Source organism: Arachis ipaensis, chromosome B5 (assembly GCF_059453495.1).
Source record: "Arachis ipaensis isolate K30076 ecotype BB chromosome B5, ASM5945349v1, whole genome shotgun sequence".
Classification (NCBI taxonomy): Eukaryota; Viridiplantae; Streptophyta; class Magnoliopsida; order Fabales; family Fabaceae; genus Arachis; species Arachis ipaensis.
The window spans coordinates 39,869,114-39,891,310 of record NC_142440.1 but is presented as its reverse complement, the minus strand read 5'-3'; the positions used below and the strand labels follow the sequence as shown (position 1 = coordinate 39,891,310).

General features: G+C 38.9%; 2 protein-coding genes across 2 annotated transcripts; both read left to right on the top strand.

The window, feature by feature from the left end:
• The first annotated feature begins 1,730 nt into the window (after positions 1-1,730).
• On the top strand, positions 1,731-2,558 carry LOC148563928 (uncharacterized). Its single transcript, XM_088487579.1, has 3 exons — positions 1,731-2,027; positions 2,169-2,268; positions 2,350-2,558. Exons 1-3 carry the CDS (start codon positions 1,731-1,733, stop codon positions 2,556-2,558), a joined length of 606 nt encoding a protein of 201 aa, XP_088343705.1.
• Positions 2,559-9,286: 6,728 nt separating this feature from the next.
• LOC148563927 (uncharacterized) lies at positions 9,287-10,114 on the top strand. Its single transcript, XM_088487663.1, has 3 exons — positions 9,287-9,583; positions 9,725-9,824; positions 9,906-10,114. The coding sequence occupies exons 1-3, from the start codon at positions 9,287-9,289 to the stop codon at positions 10,112-10,114; spliced, it is 606 nt and encodes a 201-aa protein (XP_088343789.1).
• The last annotated feature ends 12,083 nt before the right edge of the window (positions 10,115-22,197 follow it).

The following is a 22,197-nucleotide window of genomic DNA, read 5'->3' as shown; positions in this document are numbered from 1 at the left end:
TATTCGAAAGTATTGTAATCGTGCTCTTGAGTTCTGTGAGCCTTGTCTTGGATTTGAGATATTCTCTTTTGTGAACCTCATACTTCTTCGACTCAGCTTGAATTTGTTCAAACTGATGCAATGATTTTCTTCTTATTGATCCTATTGAACTTCTTTGATCCAAGGGTCATCTTTGAAGTTGCCAATTGAGTTGAGTCTAGCAAACTTCATTGCTTGAGAGTCCTTGTTTATCTGGACCTAGATACATTCTCCCAAATCTTTGAGTATTATCCTTGACATTTGACTCTCCTTTTTAAATCTTGTATCCTTCTGAGTAGACTCGAGAACTGTTTTGATATCACGTGCGATTTGTAGACATGGTAACGATGCGTTAGTTCCTTAAGACGTGATATGTGTATATGGAAGGTGAAACGGTAGGTGTACCATGTTATGAGTTGTGGATGTTTTGTTCCTTGCTAATGGATTTGCGGTTGTTAGGCTTATGATTGGCCATGAGGTTGTAAAATGATTGGCGGAGTTGGGAGGTTGAGGTTCTGAAGTAAGAACGAGATTTGTCGGCGAACGTTGTGGCCGTTGTTTTATTACCAACCTGCTTTGGTAGCCTTTATGTCACATTGATACCGCCTTGCTTTGTGAACGCCTATCTTGAATTGCACCCTATTTTGGTACCTCAAGTTTTTGTAAAACTTTGAGATTATATGACCTTGGGCATTGAGCCTATCTTGTAATGTTTGCTTTGCAACCATACTCCTACCTTTGTATCTTTATGCATACGACCGTCCAAGTATTTGAAAACCGTATATATGTTTATATGTTGAGATATTATGTAAGACCCAGAACCTTTGAAGAGCCTTTTTATGATCAAGTCTCAAATCATATAGTTATTTATAGCCTTAATTTCAGAAATTGTTTTATTAAAGATAATTAAGGCAAGTTTTGATTTATTGAAATTGAGACGAGTTATGATCTTTATCCAATTTTATAATTGTTGGGTTATTTTCTATATTTAAATTATAAATTTAGCAGTTGTGAAACAATAAGGATTTTATATGTTTTGGACTAAGTAACTAATATTTTAAATATTAGTACTGCTATTTTGGAAAATAGAGAAATTAATTTTATTATTTCTAATTTTTAGATTTGGGCATTTTATTGAAAATAATTTGTGAAAATGATGAACAAATGGCATTTTCTATATATAATTAGTGTTGGATTTACATTGGGTTTCAATTACTATATTATTCCCAATTTTATGTGAAATTACTAAAATGCCCTTAACCCTAATTTACACAACACAACACTCTTACCCTTCTTCCTCACTCTCAGCCGTCACACCCTACCCCTCTCTTCCTTGCTCAGCGGCACAAGTCAAACACAGTTTTCTTTTCCATGAATAGAAGAACAGACGCAGAGAAAGAAAGGGGGAAGCAGGGAAGGGAGATCCGGAGGGAGGAAGGGCGTTGCCACCACGCCTCGGCGCCGCGCCACTGCGCCCTGCCGACGAATCCATGCTGCTGGTGCCACCAACGCTGACGATGAGGGATGGCTTGCCGGTGAGGGGGTCGCGGGCTTGTGGCCGACATCCTTGTCGCCGAGAAAGAAGGAAACCATCGGCGCCGCTCAAGGTAGAAGAGTGCCGCGAGAAAGCTACCACCATCGCCTGAGGAGAACCCGACGAGAGAGAGAGAGACAGATCGCAGAGAAGAACGCGACCCAGGAGCCTCTGTGTCATGCCGTCAATCTGCCGCCGTGCTGATGGACTGTCGCCGCCACCAAGGGTCCATCGCCGTGGGCTGTTTTCACCCTCAGTGCTGCCATTGAAGGGAGCTCACCGCCACCATCGCGTCACCTGCGTAGTCGCCAGCTCGTCCACAGGTCGCTGTGAAGTGCAGTCCGCTGCTGCGACACTGCTGCTATCGTGGCTGTCGCAGTGTTCATCGCGTCCCTGGTCTGCCGGCGCCACTGCTGAGGGTCTTCGCCGATCTACGCGCCGCCGCTGTGCTCCTTGTTGCCATTGCTGTCAGAAGGTACCGCCAAAGCTTCTGGCCGCTTCTGCCGCCGGGAAACGCCATTACCGTTGCTGGAAAAGTATGCCAGTAAGGGGTTTAGTTGAGATTTCTGTTCTTTTGAAATTCTGGGAAGATTGTTGATACTGCGTGGTTGTACAGCTGCTATTATCAGAGATTCGAGCTGCCGCCATCGCTCGGAATTTAATGGAGCCGCTGCCGAGTCGATTTGGAGTTGCGGCTGCTTCGTTTTGTTATTTCAGTGAGTATTTCGATTTTCGAAAAGCCCTGAGTTAGTGCTCTGTTCTGTGTAATAAAGTATTTGCGATGTTAATGGTTTTAGGAGTTAGAATCCGGTTTGCTTATGCCGCTTGTAGCTGTTTCTGCTTTCGAGAGAGCAAGCCGAGTCGGGTTCTGATTGCCGGTGATTTCGGGCAGAGCAAAAAGAGTTCAGTTGACACGCTTGGGTTAAGTTTTGCTTGCCGAGGTAGGGGCGCTTTCCAAAAACTATATTTTATATGTCGGAATTATTACATATGGATACTGATGTGAGGTAATGTATTTGGTGATTGTATAAGCCTTATGTGATGATTAATTATCCTAGATGAATGTAATTATATGTTTGAATGGATTATTATTTGGTTTTGATGAACAGATTGTTGTATGGTTTTGTGAAACAGAATGCTTTTCAAGCTGATTCTTTAAAGATTTGAAATATGAGTTTAATCCGTTGAGGATTGGTTTGGATTGAGTCAATTATTTTGATGATGTGAAAGATAGAATACTCTTGAAATTCAGCCTGGGTTGCTTTAATTAATTTGGTCTTTGATAAATGATTTATTGCTGAACCGATTCTTCTAAACTTTGGAAATGAGTTAAATCGGTTGACATTGAGTTGATTTTGAAATGGTTTCCTTGAGATATGCCACTGAGGCGACTGTTGGTTTTAGCTTGCTTTTGAATTGATTTCTGGTTTTGAGCTGTTGAAAAGGAATGAGAAACGGTTTAGTTGGGACCCGAACCGGGTGGCAAAAGTCCAAGTTTTAGGGGAGGTGCTGCCGAAATTTCTATAAAATCCGAGTCTTTATTGAATGTTGTATGGAGAAATGATGGGTTAAAGACTTCTACTATTTTATTTGAATTATCAAGAAAAGGATGATTCATGCTTTTGAAATGAATTAATAAAGAGGAAATTGTGATTTAGTCTTGCTTTTTAAGAAAGGCATTGTATCTCTTTCAGGAGAAGGTTATTTAGATGAAACTTGTGTTTTAAAGCTGTTTGGATGTAAAGAGGGTTTATGCCTTTGAATTTGACTTGGGGGTTTCAATTAAAGAAGTTTCAATGACTTTGAAAGAACCTGAATGTCTATTGACAAGTTTCATTTTGAAATGTTTTGAGAAAGGTTTTAAGTACTCTTTGAATTCTGAATTCTTGCAAGACTAAAACAATTTTGAACAGTTGAAACGTTCTAGAGTTTATCATGGGGGTTGAAGTTAGTTTTGCCTAAGTAAAGGAAACGGCTTTGAAAGAAGTAAATGATTACATGACTCGGTTTGGCTTAAATCCTATTTTATTACTCAAGTCGGAAAGCCAATGTTTTAATGATTTTAAATGAATTTGGCGAAATAAGTTATGTTATTCTCCCCTAAAGACTTGGGACTCTGCCGAGGAACTTTTGTTATAAAATCCCATTGTTGGATGGGTGAATTTGAATATCTCAAAGAGGCTTTTAACTTGCCATGATTATGGAAGTTTTGGAAAGAGGATGCCGAGAGTGGCATTGTTTTGAAAGGAGAATTTACCTTGAGTAAAAGTGGCTTATGAGCCTGAGATGATTTGAGAAATGAGATCTTTAAAGCCAAGGCTGAAAAGAGTTGAAACTTGATTTCAAAGTGAAATGAGTTGAGAAAATGATTTATGGCTTAAATGCCGATTTCATGAATTTGATGATTTTGAATGTGGAAGTGCTGTTTTATTGAGAGCCGGAATGGCTGTGTATGTTTATACATATTGATTGGTTCTGGATTGAACCGTGAGCCGGAATGGCTGTGTATGATATGAATATTGGCTGGTTCTAGAATGAACCGTGAGCCGGATGGCTGAGATGGATGTTGATCCATGGATGAGATTGATTGCATGTTTATGCTGAATCATTGATAAATGTGAATGTTGCACTTCCACTATCTGAGATACGAGTTTCCCTGGGTAGTAGCAGTGGCTAGCCACCACGTGCTCCAGGTTGGGACTTGATACTCTGTTGACCCTATGTCGTAAGTGTGGCCGGGCACTGTGAAAGCCCCGGATGAGCTCGCCCCCGTAAATATTCACCAGTGAGGGTGATGGATATGGATCATGATTATGATCAAGTTTATGATGAGTATAACTCGAGTTGGGGATGCGCGACAGAGGGACAGTCCAATGGTTAGCTACCAGGACTTGTCGGGTTGGCTCTATAACCGACGGATGATATCATCAGCCACTAGGGACAGGCATGCATCATATGCATTTGTGTGACATTGGTTGGGTGTGCATATTATACTTGGTTTGCCTATGTGATTAATTGCTAACTGTTCTACTTGTAATAACTGTTTGTTTGTGCTTGAACTTCCTATCTGTGTTTGCATCTGGGACTCTGTTGGATTGTGGTGATTGGTTGTTGGTTGGATTGTTTGGGCCTAGGGCCGTGGTTGGAAAGAGATGAACTGACGGTTGATTTCGGTTTTGTGTTTCTGGTTTGGAATAAAATTATGAAAGGCTATTTTGGTTCCGCATAGATAAACCATTTTTGAAAGGCTTTTGAGTTTTGAGAATTGAACGGTTCTTCTTTCCGAAAAGATTTCCGACTTTACTTTCATTGTAAACCGCTGTTTTTGAAAAGAGGCATAAGACGGTTATGAATCACTGGTGCGGTTATCTTCATGTATCCTATTACAGTAATTCCCAAAAACCCTCTACTGAGAACCCTTTCGAGGATGATGTTCTCACCCCCCTACATTTTTCCCCTTTCAGGATATGGGCGCAGAAGTTACGAAGAGCTTATTTAATTGTTGTTGTGATACTCTGTATTGTTTTAGTTATGGTTTATTGTACCCTCGCCTTTACCTTGATATATATTCTGTAAGAGGGATAGGAATTGTATTGGTTAATGTTTGTAATATTATTTATATATATGTATGTGTGTATATATATATATATATATATATATATATATATATATATATATGGATGTACTCTTTATGAGTTGTTGTAAGTTGAATGGTATTTATGGATGTACGTTGTACGTTATCGAACGAAAGTATCTTTGGGAGCGGTGTTGCGGTTTAAAGTTTTAAACAGGCTCATATTTTAGTATTAAATAGTATAAGTGTCGTCGTAATGCCCGAGCTATCAGAGTTGCGCAGCCGGAAGCGTGAGCTTTGGTAGTTAGGGTGTTACATTATGGTATCAGAGCAGTTCTTCCTGTAGAGCCTGAGGAATGGACTTACTATGCTTCAGTTGCATACTCTGAGTGTTTGTCATGTATTAGGCCTTGTCGAATGACGAGAAATTAGAGCTTTATGCACATGACGGTCTATTGATTAACGCTGTTAGTCTTGCATTGCATAATTCTTGGTATTAAGTTTGGCCGGCTTAATACTAGTGAAATATGTAAATGAAAGTACTAATGGGTTATCATAGATGATATACGAGTTTTGAGTAAAGCGAATCGCGGGTTTTGGAAAAGTTGGAAACTATTTCTCGAGGCTATTCAGTTGTGTGTCTTGAATTTTGTTCGAGTCGACCCGTTCTTTTATATCCTAACTTGAAGTTCTTGTTTGCTAGTCCTTTTGAGAAGTAGTTTGATTTTTCAACTCTATTCCTCTATCCATATGCATTCTTGTTTGACCTTAAGTGCATATGCTGGTTTAAGATCCTTGTTGCATCTATCTTCCTCTGTTTGAGTTCTTCTTGATTTAAGTATTCTTTGATATAGCCTTGAACTTGTCTTAATGTACTGTGACTTTTAACTCCGGGTTCTGATTCCATTCTTTGAGAAATTGTTGATTCAGTTTTTCTCTTACTGGATAGTGATCACAACCAATTTTGAGATTTTATAAATTGCTGTTGATTAGATATATACTTTTCTATGTATGAGACTTTGAAATTTATTTATACAGTTTAACAACTGTTTCTTTCTAATACCTTGCCTGTACTTTTACTGGTTTGCGAAACTGCATTTACTAAAAATACAATTTGACTTTCTAGTAATTCTACTATAGCTCTAATGCACATCTTCATTTGATTATGTATTTGAATATTTTTCAAAATTTTGAAAAGAAAGGATTTACCACTTTTGTCTCGATTGAGTTTCGTTTGATAAGCTTTACCTAACTTATTTTGTATTGAGTTTGATTTAGCATGCTATATGGTTTGTGCCATGGTTGTTCTTTTGAAAGTGTTGGACTCATAGCTTTCTTCCTATGAACAGGCTAAATTCTCTATTTAACCTTTCATCCCTATGGATGTCATACTTTACTTTATTTTTGACTAATCTTTTACATTTTGTGGATATTGCCATTGATCTTGGTTTTTCCTCTTGTGTGAATCTCACTCTTATGTGAGTCAGCTTGATTTGTTTCAATTTCGTGCATCGTTTACTCTCTCATTGTCTTTACAAGAGTTTTTAGTCAAAAATTTATCCTTGAGAAATTACAAATGATTGAGTTGTCTTTTCTATGACTTTTGTACTCTTTTGGATCAATTTAAAACTTGTTTAATGTTTCATGTCTAGTGGAACTTGTTTGAACTACTTTAAATTAAGATCCTTTCTTGCAAGGCTTGACTCCTTTTTAGTGCATCTTAAACTTCTTGAATGTTCTTCTGAGATGGTGATTTCAAGAACACTTTTGGAGTCTTATTTTGAACCTTTTAAAAAGAATTTTGAATTCTCTTTGAAGAAATATTAAACGGAATTTATTTTCTGTTGCTTGATTGAGATTGAAACCATTGTTCAATTTTGACGAAGTTAATTCAAAGTTGGCAAGCGCCATTTTAAATGAGGTTTTGGAAAGCTCCCTTGTTTAGTGGAAATTGGTTCGTTTGTAATGCACCACTTATTTCCTTTACCAAATTGTAAGCAAATTTTTACTTCGGAGTTTCTTTTCTAAAAAGAGTTTAACTTCCTCTTTCGTACTTGTTATGAATGTTATACACGCTTGTTTGAATACGAAATTTTGAGAATTTTGAACAAGCATTTGATTACTTCCGAGTTTTTATGAACTGCTTTTGGTTAGGTTGTGCACCTAACTATCTTTCTAAAATATTTGAGGAAATATTTTAGCTCTTAGCCAAAGTTGTGTGCATTTGTTTTTGGAACTCTACAAAATCTACTTCAACATGAAGTTGTATTGAAGTAAAGCCACGTTTATGCTTTTGTTACTCCCTTGAAGGGTGTTTGTTGTTTAACTTCTCTTTCAGACTACGAAGTGATATTTTTACACGTTTTCGATTCTTTTTAAGGACAATGTATTCGGAAGTATTTTAATTATGCTCTTGAGTTCTGTGAGCTTTGTCTTGGGTCTGAGATATTCTTTTCTGTAACCTCTTACTTCTTCGACTCATCTTGAAATTGTTTCAAACTAATGCGCTGATTCTCCTTCCTATTGATCCTATTGAATTTCCTTGATCCAAGGATTATCTTGAAGTTGTCAATTGAATTGAGTCTAGCAAACTTCATTGCTTGAGTGTCCTTGTTTATTTGGAATTGGATACATTCTCTCAAATCTTTGAATATTACCCTTGACAATTGTCTCTCCGTTCTAAATCTGGTATCCTTCTGAGTAGACTCGAGAATTGTTTTGATATCACGTGCGACTTGTAGACATAGTAATGCGATGCGTTAGTTCTTTAAGACGTGATGTGTGTATACGGAAGTTGAAGCGGTAGGTGTGCAACGTTATGAGTTGTGGGTGTTTTGTTCCTTGCGAACAGGCTTGTGGTTGTCAGGCTTATGATCGAATTTGGGGTTTGTAAAGTGCTTGATGGAGTTGGAAAGTTGAAACCTTGAGGTTGATATGAGATTAGTGTGCGAATATTGAGCACATCGTTTTAACTCCATCCTGTTTTATAGCCTTTGATGCTTTGCCCTTCTATCACATGATTGACCCATGTTATCTTTTGCATTGAGCCTACCTTGTAACGTTTGCTTTGCAATCACACTCCTACCTTTACACCCTTATGCATATGACAATCAAAGTATTTGAAAATCATATATATGATTATATTTTGAGATATTTTTGCTTCTTCCTTAAAAGTGTTCGAGGGTGAACTGTTATGGAATTTCTTTCGTTTTGTATCAATTTTCGAGGGCGAAAATTTTTATAAGGTGGGTAGAATGTAAGACCCAGAACCTTTGAAGAGCCTTTTTATGATCAAGTCTCAAATCATATAGTTATTTATAGCCTTAATTTCAGAAATTGTTTTATTAAAGATAATTAAGGCAAGTTTTGATTTATTGAAATTGAGACGAGTTATGATCTTTATCCAATTTTATAATTGTTGGGTTATTTTCTATATTTAAATTATAAATTTAGCAGTTGTGAAACAATAAGGATTTTATATGTTTTGGACTAAGTAACTAATATTTTAAATATTAGTACTGCTATTTTGGAAAATAGAGAAATTAATTTTATTATTTCTAATTTTTAGATTTGGGCATTTTATTGAAAATAATTTGTGAAAATGATGAACAAATGGCATTTTCTATATATAATTAGTGTTGGATTTACATTGGGTTTCAATTACTATATTATTCCCAATTTTATGTGAAATTACTAAAATGCCCTTAACCCTAATTTACACAACACAACACTCTTACCCTTCTTCCTCACTCTCAGCCGTCACACCCTACCCCTCTCTTCCTTACTCAGCGGCACAAGTCAAACACAGTTTTCTTTTCCATGAATAGAAGAACAGACGCAGAGAAAGAAAGGGGGAAGCAGGGAAGGGAGATCCGGAGGGAGGAAGGGCGTTGCCACCACGCCTCGGTGCCGCGCCACTGCGCCCTGCCGACGAATCCATGCTGCTGGTGCCACCAACGCTGACGATGAGGGATGGCTTGCCGGTGAGGGGGTCGCGGGCTTGTGGCCGACATCCTTGTCGCCGAGAAAGAAGGAAACCATCGGCGCCGCTCAAGGTAGAAGAGTGCCGCGAGAAAGCTACCACCATCGCCTGAGGAGAACCCGACGAGAGAGAGAGAGACAGATCGCAGAGAAGAACGCGACCCAGGAGCCTCTGTGTCATGCCGTCAATCTGCCGCCGTGCTGATGGACTGTCGCCGCCACCAAGGGTCCGTCGCCGTGGGCTGTTTTCGCCCTCAGTGCTGCCATTGAAGGGAGCTCACCGCCACCATCGCGTCACCTGCGTAGTCGCCAGCTCGTCCACAGGTCGCTGTGAAGTGCAGTCCGCTGCTGCGACACTGCTGCTATCGTGGCTGTCGCAGTGTTCATCGCGTCCCTGGTCTGCCGGCGCCACTGCTGAGGGTCTTCGCCGATCTACGCGCCGCCGCTGTGCTCCTTGTTGCCATTGCTGTCAGAAGGTACCGCCAAAGCTTCTGGCCGCTTCTGCCGCCGGGAAACGCCATTACCGTTGTTGGAAAAGTATGCCAGTAAGGGGTTTAGTTGAGATTTCTGTTCTTTTGAAATTCTGGGAAGATTGTTGATACTGCGTGGTTGTACAGCTACTATTATCAGAGATTCGAGCTGCCGCCATCGCTCGGAATTTAATGGAGCCGCTGCCGAGTCGATTTGGAGTTGCGGCTGCTTCGTTTTGTTATTTCAGTGAGTATTTCGATTTTCGAAAAGCCCTGCGTTAGTGCTCTGTTCTGTGTAATAAAGTATTTGCGATGTTAATGGTTTTAGGAGTTAGAATCCGGTTTGCTTATGCCGCTTGTAGCTGTTTCTGCTTTCGAGAGAGCAAGCCGAGTCGGGTTCTGATTGCCGGTGATTTCGGGCAGAGCAAAAAGAGTTCAGTTGACACGCTTGGGTTAAGTTTTGCTTGCCGAGGTAGGGGCGCTTTCCAAAAACTATATTTTATATGTCGGAATTATTACATATGGATACTGATGTGAGGTAATGTATTTGGTGATTGTATAAGCCTTATGTGATGATTGATTATCCTAGATGAATGTAATTATATGTTTGAATGGATTATTATTTGGTTTTGATGAACAGATTGTTGTATGGTTTTGTGAAACAGAATGCTTTTCAAGCTGATTCTTTAAAGATTTGAAATATGAGTTTAATCCGTTGAAGATTGGTTTGGATTGAGTCAATTATTTTGATGATGTGAAAGATAGAATACTCTTGAAATTCAGCCTGGGTTGCTTTAATTAATTTGGTCTTTGATAAATGATTTATTGCTGAACCGATTCTTCTAAACTTTGGAAATGAGTTAAATCGGTTGACATTGAGTTGATTTTGAAATGGTTTCCTTGAGATATGCCACTGAGGCGACTGTTGGTTTTAGCTTGCTTTTGAATTGATTTCTGGTTTTGAGCTGTTGAAAAGGAATGAGAAACGGTTTAGTTGGGACCCGAACCGGGTGGCAAAAGTCCAAGTTTTAGGGGAGGTGCTGCCGAAATTTCTATAAAATCCAAGTCTTTATTGAATGTTGTATGGAGAAATGATGGGTTAAAGACTTCTACTATTTTATTTGAATTATCAAGAAAAGGATGATTCATGCTTTTGAAATGAATTAATAAAGAGGAAATTGTGATTTAGTCTTGCTTTTTAAGAAAGGCATTGTATCTCTTTCAGGAGAAGGTTATTTAGATGAAACTTGTGTTTTAAAGCTGTTTGGATGTAAAGAGGGTTTATGCCTTTGAATTTGACTTGGGGGTTTCAATTAAAGAAGTTTCAATGACTTTGAAAGAACCTGAATGTCTATTGACAAGTTTCATTTTGAAATGTTTTGAGAAAGGTTTTAAGTACTCTTTGAATTCTGAATTCTTGCAAGACTAAAACAATTTTGAACAGTTGAAACGTTCTAGAGTTTATCATGGGGGTTGAAGTTAGTTTTGCCTAAGTAAAGGAAACGGCTTTGAAAGAAGTAAATGATTACATGACTCGGTTTGGCTTAAATCCTATTTTATTACTCAAGTCGGAAAGCCAATGTTTTAATGATTTTAAATGAATTTGGCGAAATAAGTTATGTTATTCTCCCCTAAAGACTTGGGACTCTGCCGAGGAACTTTTGTTATAAAATCCCATTGTTGGATGGGTGAATTTGAATATCTCAAAGAGGCTTTTAACTTGCCATGATTATGGAAGTTTTGGAAAGAGGATGCCGAGAGTGGCATTGTTTTGAAAGGAGAATTTACCTTGAGTAAAAGTGGCTTATGAGCCTGAGATGATTTGAGAAATGAGATCTTTAAAGCCAAGGCTGAAAAGAGTTGAAACTTGATTTCAAAGTGAAATGAGTTGAGAAAATGATTTATGGCTTAAATGCCGATTTCATGAATTTGATGATTTTGAATGTGGAAGTGCTGTTTTATTGAGAGCCGGAATGGCTGTGTATGTTTATACATATTGATTGGTTCTGGATTGAACCGTGAGCCGGAATGGCTGTGTATGATATGAATATTGGCTGGTTCTAGAATGAACCGTGAGCCGGATGGCTGAGATGGATGTTGATCCATGGATGAGATTGATTGCATGTTTATGCTGAATCATTGATAAATGTGAATGTTGCACTTCCACTATCTGAGATACGAGTTTCCCTGGGTAGTAGCAGTGGCTAGCCACCACGTGCTCCAGGTTGGGACTTGATACTCTGTTGACCCTATGTCGTAAGTGTGGCCGGGCACTGTGAAAGCCCCGGATGAGCTCGCCCCCGTAAATATTCACCAGTGAGGGTGATGGATATGGATCATGATTATGATCAAGTTTATGATGAGTATAACTCGAGTTGGGGATGCGCGACAGAGGGACAGTCCAATGGTTAGCTACCAGGACTTGTCGGGTTGGCTCTATAACCGACGGATGATATCATCAGCCACTAGGGACAGGCATGCATCATATGCATTTGTGTGACATTGGTTGGGTGTGCATATTATACTTGGTTTGCCTATGTGATTAATTGCTAACTGTTCTACTTGTAATAACTGTTTGTTTGTGCTTGAACTTCCTATCTGTGTTTGCATCTGGGACTCTGTTGGATTGTGGTGATTGGTTGTTGGTTGGATTGTTTGGGCCTAGGGCCGTGGTTGGAAAGAGATGAACTGACGGTTGATTTCGGTTTTGTGTTTCTGGTTTGGAATAAAATTATGAAAGGCTATTTTGGTTCCGCATAGATAAACCATTTTTGAAAGGCTTTTGAGTTTTGAGAATTGAACGGTTCTTCTTTCCGAAAAGATTTCCGACTTTACTTTCATTGTAAACCGCTGTTTTTGAAAAGAGGCATAAGACGGTTATGAATCACTGGTGCGGTTATCTTCATGTATCCTATTACAGTAATTCCCAAAAACCCTCTACTGAGAACCCTTTCGAGGATGATGTTCTCACCCCCCTACATTTTTCCCCTTTCAGGATATGGGCGCAGAAGTTACGAAGAGCTTATTTAATTGTTGTTGTGATACTCTGTATTGTTTTAGTTATGGTTTATTGTACCCTCGCCTTTACCTTGATATATATTCTGTAAGAGGGATAGGAATTGTATTGGTTAATGTTTGTAATATTATTTATATATATGTATATATATATATATATATGGATGTACTCTTTATGAGTTGTTGTAAGTTGAATGGTATTTATGGATGTACGTTGTACGTTATCGAACGAAAGTATCTTTGGGAGCGGTGTTGCGGTTTAAAGTTTTAAACAGGCTCATATTTTAGTATTAAATAGTATAAGTGTCGTCGTAATGCCCGAGCTATCAGAGTTGCGCAGCCGGAAGCGTGAGCTTTGGTAGTTAGGGTGTTACAAATTCAGTAGTTACTGTTTTAACCTCTTCATTCATGGAAGGGTTGCTGCTTAGATACAGATGCTGATTCCTGGCAACTGTATCAATGAGCTCTTGAGCTTCTTCAATTGTCTTTCTCATATGGATAGATCCACCAGCTGAGTAATCTAAAGACATCTGAGCTCCTTCTGCAAGCCCATAGTAGAAGATGTCTAACTGAACCCACTCTGAAAACATTTCAGAGGGGCATTTTCGTAGCATCTCTCTGTATCTCTCCCAGGCATCATAAAGAGATTCATTATCTCCTTGTTTAAAGCCTTGGATGTCCAGCCTTAGCTGTGTCATCCTTTTTGGAGGGAAATATTGATTCAGGAATTTTTCTGTCAGCTGTTTCCATGTTCTTATGCTGGCCTTAGGTTGGTTATTTAACCACCTCTTAGCTTGATCTTTTACAGCAAATGGAAACAGTAATAGTCTGTAGACATCCTGATCTATTTTCTTATCATGTACTGTGTCAGCAATCTGTAAAAATTGTGCCAGAAACTCTGTAGGTTCTTCCTGTGGAAGACCGGAATACTGGCAACTTTGCTGCACCATGATAATGAGCTGAGGATTCAACTCAAAGCTACTAACTCCAATGGAGGGTATGCATATGCTACTCCCATATGAAGCAGTAGAGGGGTTAGAATATGACCCCAGAGTCCTCCTGGACTGTTCATTTCCACTTATGTCCATGATGGATCTATGGATATAACTTGGACTGATTTATCTTTTTATTTATTTTATTTTATAAGAAGTAAATACTTAAATAAAATAAAATAACTAAAAAGAATTTGAATTTTGAAAATTATTTTTTTTTTCGTAAAAAAAATAAAAATAATTAGTTAAAAAAAACAGAAATTTTTAAAAAAGAGGGGAGATATTTTCGAAAATTTTGAGAGAGAGAGAGTTAGTTAGGTAGTTTTGAAAAAGTTAAGAAACAAACAAAAAGTTGGTTAGTTAGTTGAAACAAATTTTGAAAAGATAGGAAGTTAGAAAAGATATTTTGAAAAGATATTTTTGAATTTAGTGAGGAGAGAGAAAAATAATAAGATAGTACAAGATTTAAAATTTTTAGATCTAATGCTCCTTGTTTTTGAAAATTTTGGAGGGAAAACACCAAGGAACACCAAACTTAAAAATTTTAAGATCAAGACACAAGAAAACTCAAGAACACTTTGAAGACTCACAAGAACACAAGAACATGAAGGAAGAACACCAAACTTAAAATTTTTAGAAAACCAAACCAAAATTTTCGAAAATCAAAGGGGAATCAACAAGAAAACACCAAACTTAAAGTTTGGCACAAGATTTAATAGAAAAAATATTTTTGAAAAAGAAGGTTTTGAAAAGAGTATAAAAGATTCTAACCCAATCAAATTAATGTTCTAGCCAAATGAGTTATGGGACCTTATTAAAGTTTGGCACAGGATTTAATAGAAAAATTATTTTTGAAAAAGAAGGTTTTAAAAAGAGTATAAAAGATTCTAACCCAATCAAATTAATGTTCTAGCCAAATGAGTTATGGGACCTTATTAAAGTTTGGCACAGGATTTAATAGAAAAATTATTTTTGAAAAAGGTTTTTTTTTTTTTAAAATATGATAGCCAATTACCATGAACATAAACACCACGTTCTAATTAACTGAGCTATAAATTTAAAGTGTTTTAACAAGGGATAAATAATAAAAGACTCTAAACCAAAAAAAGAGAAGATTTTTCCTAATCTAAGCAACAAAATAATCCGTCAGTTGTTCAAACACGAACAATCCCCGGCAACGGCGCCAAAAACTTGGTAGCACGAATTGCGAATCACACTTTTCACAACTCGTACCACTAACCAGCAAGTGCACTGGGTCGTCCAAGTAATACCTTACGTGAGTAAGGGTCGAATCCCACGGAGATTGTTGGTTTGAAGCAATCTATGGTTATCTTGTAAATCTTAGTCAGGAAGTCAATTATGTTTATCAATTGAATTGTGAGTAACCAGTAGAGCATAAATTAAAAGTTACTTGTTGTGCAGTAATGGAGAATAGGTTGGAGTTTTGGAGATGCTTTGTCCTCTGAATCTCTGCTTTCCTCTGTCTTCAGATTCACGCACGCACGTCCTCCTATGGCAAGCTGTGTGTTGGTGGATCACCGTTGTCAATGGCTACCTTCCATCCTTCCAGTGAAAACTACGCTCACGCGCTCTGTCACAGCACGGCTAATCACCGGTTGGTTCTCAATTCGGTTGGAATAGGATTTACTATCCTTTTGCGTCTGTCACTAACGCCCAGCCTTCAGGAGTTTGAAGCTCGTCACAGTCATTCAATCATTGAATCCTACTCGAAATACCACAGACAAGGTTTAGACTTTCCGGATTCTCATGAATGCTGCCATCAGTTCTAGCTTATACCACGGAGATTCTGATTAAAGAATCTAAGAGATACTCATTCAATCGGATGTAGAACGGAGGTGGTTGTCAGGCACACGTTCATGGTTTGAGGAAGGTGATGAATGTCACGGGTCATCACCTTCATCACAGTTAAGCGCGAATGAACATCTTAGATAGGAACAAGCATGTTTGAATGGAAAACAGAAATACTTGCATTAATTCATTGAGACACAGCAGAGCTCCTCACCCCCAACAATGGGGTTTAGAGACTCATGCCGTCAGAGAATACAAAGTTTAGATCTGAAATGTCATGAGATGCAAAATAAGTCTCTAAAAGTTGTTTAAATACTAAACTAGTAGCCTAGGGTTACAAAATATGAGTGGACTATGATGGATGATGCAGAGATCCACTTCTGGGGCCCACTTGGTGTGCTGGGGCCCACTTGGTGTGTGCTGGGGCTGAGATTTTAAGCAATTCACGTGCAGAGGCCATTTGTGGAGTTGAACGCCAGTTTTTGTGCCAGTTTGGGCGTTCAACTCCAGTTTTTGATCCTTTTCTGGCGCTGGACGCCAGAATTGGGCAGAGAACTGGCGTTGAACGCCAGTTTACGTCGTCTATACTTGTGCAAAGTATGGACTATTATATATTGATGGAAAGCCCGGGATGTCTACTTTCCAACGCAATTGGAAGCATGCCATTTCGAGTTCTGTAGCTCCAGAAAATCCACTTTGAGTGCAGGGAGGTCAGAATCCAACAGCATCAGCAGTCCTTTTTCAGCCTGAATCAGATTTTTGCTCAGCTCCTTCAATTTCAGCCAGAAAAATACCTGAAATTACAGAAAAATACACAACTCATAGTAAAGTCCAGAAATACGAATTTTTCCTAAAAACTACTAGAAATAGACTAAAAACTAACTAAAACATACTCAAAACTATATGAAATTATCCCCAAAAAGCGTATAAAATATCCGCTCATCACTGGTCCGCTCAGGGGCTTGAACGCCTAGGAGGGACCTCCTTCCTGGTGTTCAACGCTAGGTCTACTGCCTTTGTTGGGCGTTGAACGCCCTGCCTCTGCTCTAGGGCTTGCGTTCAATTCCAGTAATGCTACCCTTTGTGGCGTTGAACACCCATTCTGCCTTCTTGTCTAGTGTTCAATACCAACAAGACATGTTTCCATGGTATTCTGTTTTCGCTTCTGAATGTTTCTGTCTCTGTTCTAACTAATGCACATGATCATGAACCTAAAGAAAATAATTAAGAAAAACAAATTCAAATAAAAACATAAATAATAACTATGGTTGGGTAGCCTCCCAACAAGTGCTTCTTTAACATCACTAGCTTGATGGTTAGCTCCTTACGGAGATAGATATGGGCTCAGAATTTCGCTACTTTCTTCCTGTCTTCTCATGGATGAGCTCCACATGCTGTAGAGATAAGACACAACTCACTATAAGTGGTATGACTGGTTTTTTGGTGAAGACAACTCTCATGCCAGGTGAGAGGCCTTCAGTAGGGATCTTTTTGTCCCTCCAGTCTTTAGATACTTTTTTCTTAGTACCTTTGGTCTCAGTGCTTGTTAATGGCTGCCCGACACCAAACTTAGAATTGGTGTTTGGGGGCTTAGTGAAGCTCTGCACTGAGAGAGATGGTTGGAATACTAAGTGTTGCACAGTTATCTCTTTTTTCTCAGAGGGAGAGTTGGGCTGAGGTATCTTGAACAAAATGTGCTCCTCCCCTATTTGTAAAATCAATTCTCCCTTTGCTATATCAATGATAGCATTGGCAGTGGCTAGGAAAGGTCTTCCAAGGATGATGGATTCATCCTCATCTTCCCCAGTATCTAAGATTATGAAGTTTACAGGGATCTAAAGGTCTTCAACCTTCACCAAGACATCCTCTACTAAGCCATATGCTTTTTTCATTGACTTGTCTGCCATCTCTAGTGAGATATTTGCAGCTTGTACCTCAAAGATTCCCAACTTCTCCATTATAGAGAGTTCTATGAGGTTTATACTAGACCCTAGGTCACATAGAGCCTTCCCAAAGGTCATGGTGCCTTTGGTGCAAGGAATTAGGAAGCGTCCAGGATCCAGAAGCTTTTGTGGTAGCTTCTACTGAACCAAAGCATTAAGTTCTTTGGTAAGCACTGAAGGTTCTTCCTCCAATGTCTTTACTCCAAATAACTTGGCATTTAGCTTCATGAGAGCTCCTAGGTACTGATGACAAGTCATCTTATGCTAGTTTCACAAGCATTTTTCAATTATTTTATTAGGTTTTATGCACTTTCTTGCACAATAAGTAAGTGGTTGGAGTGGAATTTCATGATTAATTTGATTCAATCAAACATCATTTATTTTATACAAAATCATGAGATTTATGCAAGAATTAAGTGATTATTATGAATGATGCAAATTCTTATGACTTTGGTGAGACTTTCATTGCTTGTTTGGTTGATTTCAGGTGAGAAAATAAAGAAAAGAAGAAGCCATGTAGTATAGCGTTGCGTTCAAATAATGAAAGCCACGCACACTTGCGACGCGCATGCGTAACGGATGCTTACGCATCAGCGATGGATTTTTGAAGATCCACACGTACACGTTAATGACGCGTACGCATGGTAGTGGTTGGCGCTTGTTTTCAAAAAGAACTCTACGTTCATTTACTCAGCGTTTTCGGGCACGTTAAAATTTGGAGGCAAAGTTTTAAAATTAACGCACACGCGTGCATGATGCGCACGCATCGATAAAGCACTTGTGATGAAGCACGCGCACGCGTGATTGGCACTGAAGCCTGGAATTGAGATTTTACTACCCACGCACACGCGCAGAGGACGCACACGCGTGGGCAGCGCTCACTAAGCCAATGTAGCGATCACTAAGTTAACGCCATCAACGACGCGAACGCGAGAAAGGGACGCGCGAGCATGTTTAGAGTTAAAGATTGATAGTGACGCGTACGCGTACATGATGTGTACACATCGGTGAGCAAAAAGCGTAAAAGGACGCGCACGCGTCAGAGACACGCACGCGTGGATGAATGCACCCTACGCTCACTTTGAGAACGCAATGTTCCCCTGGAAGCAGCAACCAAATGCCACTTTGATCCACTTCATACAAGGCCACAAAGCCCACTCCAATTACTTGAAGGCTAAACTGGAAAGTGTATAAATAGGATAAAATTTGATTTCACAGGGAGCTCTCTTTTAATTTTCATTTTAGAATTTCAGAATTGAGATCAGATCTGAGTTTTTCCTTCTGTTTTTGTTTTCTTTCTTTTGCTGTAATTTTTGGTATTCTGCTTTGGTTTTGGAACTCTAATTAGAGAATTCTTCTGAATCTCTTCACCTTGGAGTGTTCTTTTATTTTTTCTGTTTCTAGCTTTAAGAATTGGATATCTGATCTTAGTCTTCTTTCTATTTTTATTTTCTCTGCAATTTCTTCTTCTTGTTTTGTTATTCTTCTGCAATTGTCAATTTTTTTTAGGATTTTAGAATTGATCTAAGTTTTCTTTCTGTTTTATCTTCTTCTACAAAGTCTTCATTTCTGTTTTGGTACTAAAATCCTGATTGATCTATTTTTTGCATTTCTTCATCTAAAAGTTCTCTAATTCACTGTAATTTACATTTTCCAGTTCTGTTTTGATTCCCAATACCCAAATCCCTTTAATCTTCATGTAATTTAAGTTTCCTAGCAGTTTAGATTCTATAATTTAACTTTCTTGCACTTTAAGTTTCAGTTATTTACTTTTCTTGCAATTTAAGTTTCTGTAATTTACCTCTTCTGTACTTTAAGATTCTGCCAATTTTCATGCTGCACTTTAGTTTACTTGAAATTTAGTTCTTGTAAATAGAATTTCACCAAAATTATCAAATATTCACGTAACTAAATTCATCACCATACTAAAGTTTCTCAATCCATCAATCTCTGTGGGATCGACCTCACTCTTGTGAGTTATTACTACTTGATGCGACCCAGTGCACTTGCCGGTGAGTTTGTGTGGAATCGTCTTTCCCTCATCAAGTTTTTGGCACCATTACCGGGAATTGATTTAGATTGACAATGATTAAGTAGGTGATAATCTAGATTAAGCACTTTTTCTTTGTTTTTGTTGAGCATTTTAATTGTTTGAGATTTTGTTTCAACTAACCTTAACAACGCTCTATCAGTAGAGTGTTTTATTTTAGTTTTTATGGTTTCGCTTGTGTTGTATGCCAGGAGGGAGAAGAGGTGAATCCACCTCCTTTGATTCTGAGCCAGAGAGAACACTCTTGAGAAGAAGAAGAGAAGCAAGAGGGAAAGGAGTTATTGGGGAAAAAGAATCAGAAGAAGAGGATCAAGGGATGGAGGGTAACATCCCAAATCCACCTGAGGATGTGGCCAACAACAATGGCCAGCCTCAGAGAAGAGTTTTGGCCTCTTACACTATCCCCAACCCAAGGAATTGTGGGAGCAGCATCCTAACCCCCAATGTCTATGCTAATAACTTTGAATTCAAGCCTCAATTGATTACCCTGGTTCAGAATAATTGTCAATATGGAGGAAGTGCTGCTGAAGACCTAAACCAACACCTCTCTGTGTTTTTGAGAATTTGTGACACTGTCAAAACCAATGGAGTCCACCCTGACATCTATAAACTCTTGCAATTCCCATTTTCATTTAGAGACAAAGCCATATATTAGTTAGAAACCTTCCCTAAAGAAAGCATCACCAATTGGGATGATTTGGTTAGCAAATTTCTAGCCAAATTCTATCCACCCCAAAGAGTCATTAAACTAAAAATAGATGTGCAAACCTTCAGACAGCTAGAAGGAGAATCATTGTATGAAGCCTGGGAGAGGTATAAGGCTTTGATCAGAAGGTGTCCAGAAGGAATGTTCAGTGAATGGGTGGAGTTGCAGAATTTCTATGAAGGCCTGACCTTGCCTTCAAGGAAAGCTTTGGATTATTCATCAGGATGATCTTTGCAAATGATGAAAACTGCTCAAGAAGCGCATAATCTTATAGACATGGTGGCCAACAATGAGTACTTCTACTCCTCTGAAAGGCAAGCAGCTCCAAAGAAAGGTGTATTTGAACTTGAAGGAGTTGATATAATATTAGCTCAGAATAAACTCATGTACGAGCAGCTTCAACTACAAATTAAAATGATGACAAAGAGGATGGATGGATTACAACTTGTAGCAGTGAGCACAACTAACCAACCACCAGTAGTATGGGGACAGTAGGAGGGAAGCTATGAAGAGCAGCAGCCTGAAAAATTATAGTACATGCACAATCAAGGTTCTGGACCAAATGATTTTCATGGAGACACTTACAACTCATCTTGGAGAAACCACCCCAATCTAAAATGGGGAGAGAACTAGAACCAGCAACTTTGGCAAAGAAACTCCAACCAAAATAACTTTCGCAACACAAACCACCAAAACCCATACAGAAAACCACAAAATAATCAACCACAATCCAACTTCTATCCACCCAATAACTCATCAACTAACCAAAACAATTTTCATTCCCCATCTACATCCTACACTCAACCACAACCGCCCCAAGAATCCCAAAGAATCTCTAACTTGGAGATGATGATGGAGAAAATGATCAAGCATCAAGAATTGGCCAACAAGAACCATAAAGCTTCATTAAGGAACCTGGAAAGACAAATTGGACAATTGTCCAAGCAAACAGCAGCTGAAAGACCAACCAATGCACTTCCAAGTGACACTATTCCCAACCCCAAAGAGGAATGTAAAGCAATTCAACTTAGGAGTAGAAGGACATTGGAGAACAAGAAGCTAACAAGAAGCCAGCAGAGGATGATAAGGCCAACAGCAAGGAAGAAGTGACAATTAAAGAGAATGACCAGGAAGAGCTTCGAAAGAAGGATGAAGAATCTCAAGCTTCAAAGAAGGGAAAACAAGTCATGATAGAGCCTCCACAAGAACAGAGGAAGGAAGTTAAACATTACATCCCTCCTCTGCCATACCCTCAAAGATTGCAAAGAGAGCTCAAGGATCAACATTTTCCCAAATTTTTGGAAGTTTTTAAGAAGCTGGAAATCAACATCCCCCTTGCTGAAGCATTGGAGCAGATGCCTCTATATGCAAAATTCCTCAAAGAGCTCATCAATAAGAAAAGAAGCTAGAATGAGAAAGAGACAGTGATTTTAACACAAGAGTGCAGTGTAGTGATTCAAAGAGGTCTCCCACCAAAACTTAAAGATCCTGGGAGTTTCATCATATCCTGCACCATAGGCAACATGACCTTGGAAAAAGGTCTCTGTGACTTAGGAGCCAGCATCAATTTGATGCCCCTCTCACTAATGAAAGAGCTTGTAATAGAGGAAGTCAAACCCACCAGAATGTCACTTCAAATGGCTGACAGGTCACTCAAGATACCAAATAGAGTTGTAGAAAATTTATTGGTGAAGATTGGAGAATTTATCTTCCCTGCCGGCTTTGTCATCTTGGATATGGAAGAAGAAGGACAGAACTCAATCATCTTGGGGAGACCATTTCTAGCCACAGCAAGGGCTACTATTGATGTGGAGAAAGGTGAAATGACCCTCAGAGTGCATGATGAAAAAATGATCATCAATGTCTTTAAAGTCATGTAACATCCCCCTGAGAAGGAAAAGCATATGAGGGTGGAATTGGTAGAAGACTTGGTGGAAGAAGTGTCTGAAATCAATATCCAGGAGAAACAAGAAGAAGACATGGGAACTGATCAAGATGTCACAGAGAAATCAGCCTTTGAAATCTCCCTTGAAGGCAAGACGGAGGAAATGCCAAAGCAAGAATTAAAGCCCCTCCCTTCTGATCTCAAGTATGCATTCCTTGGA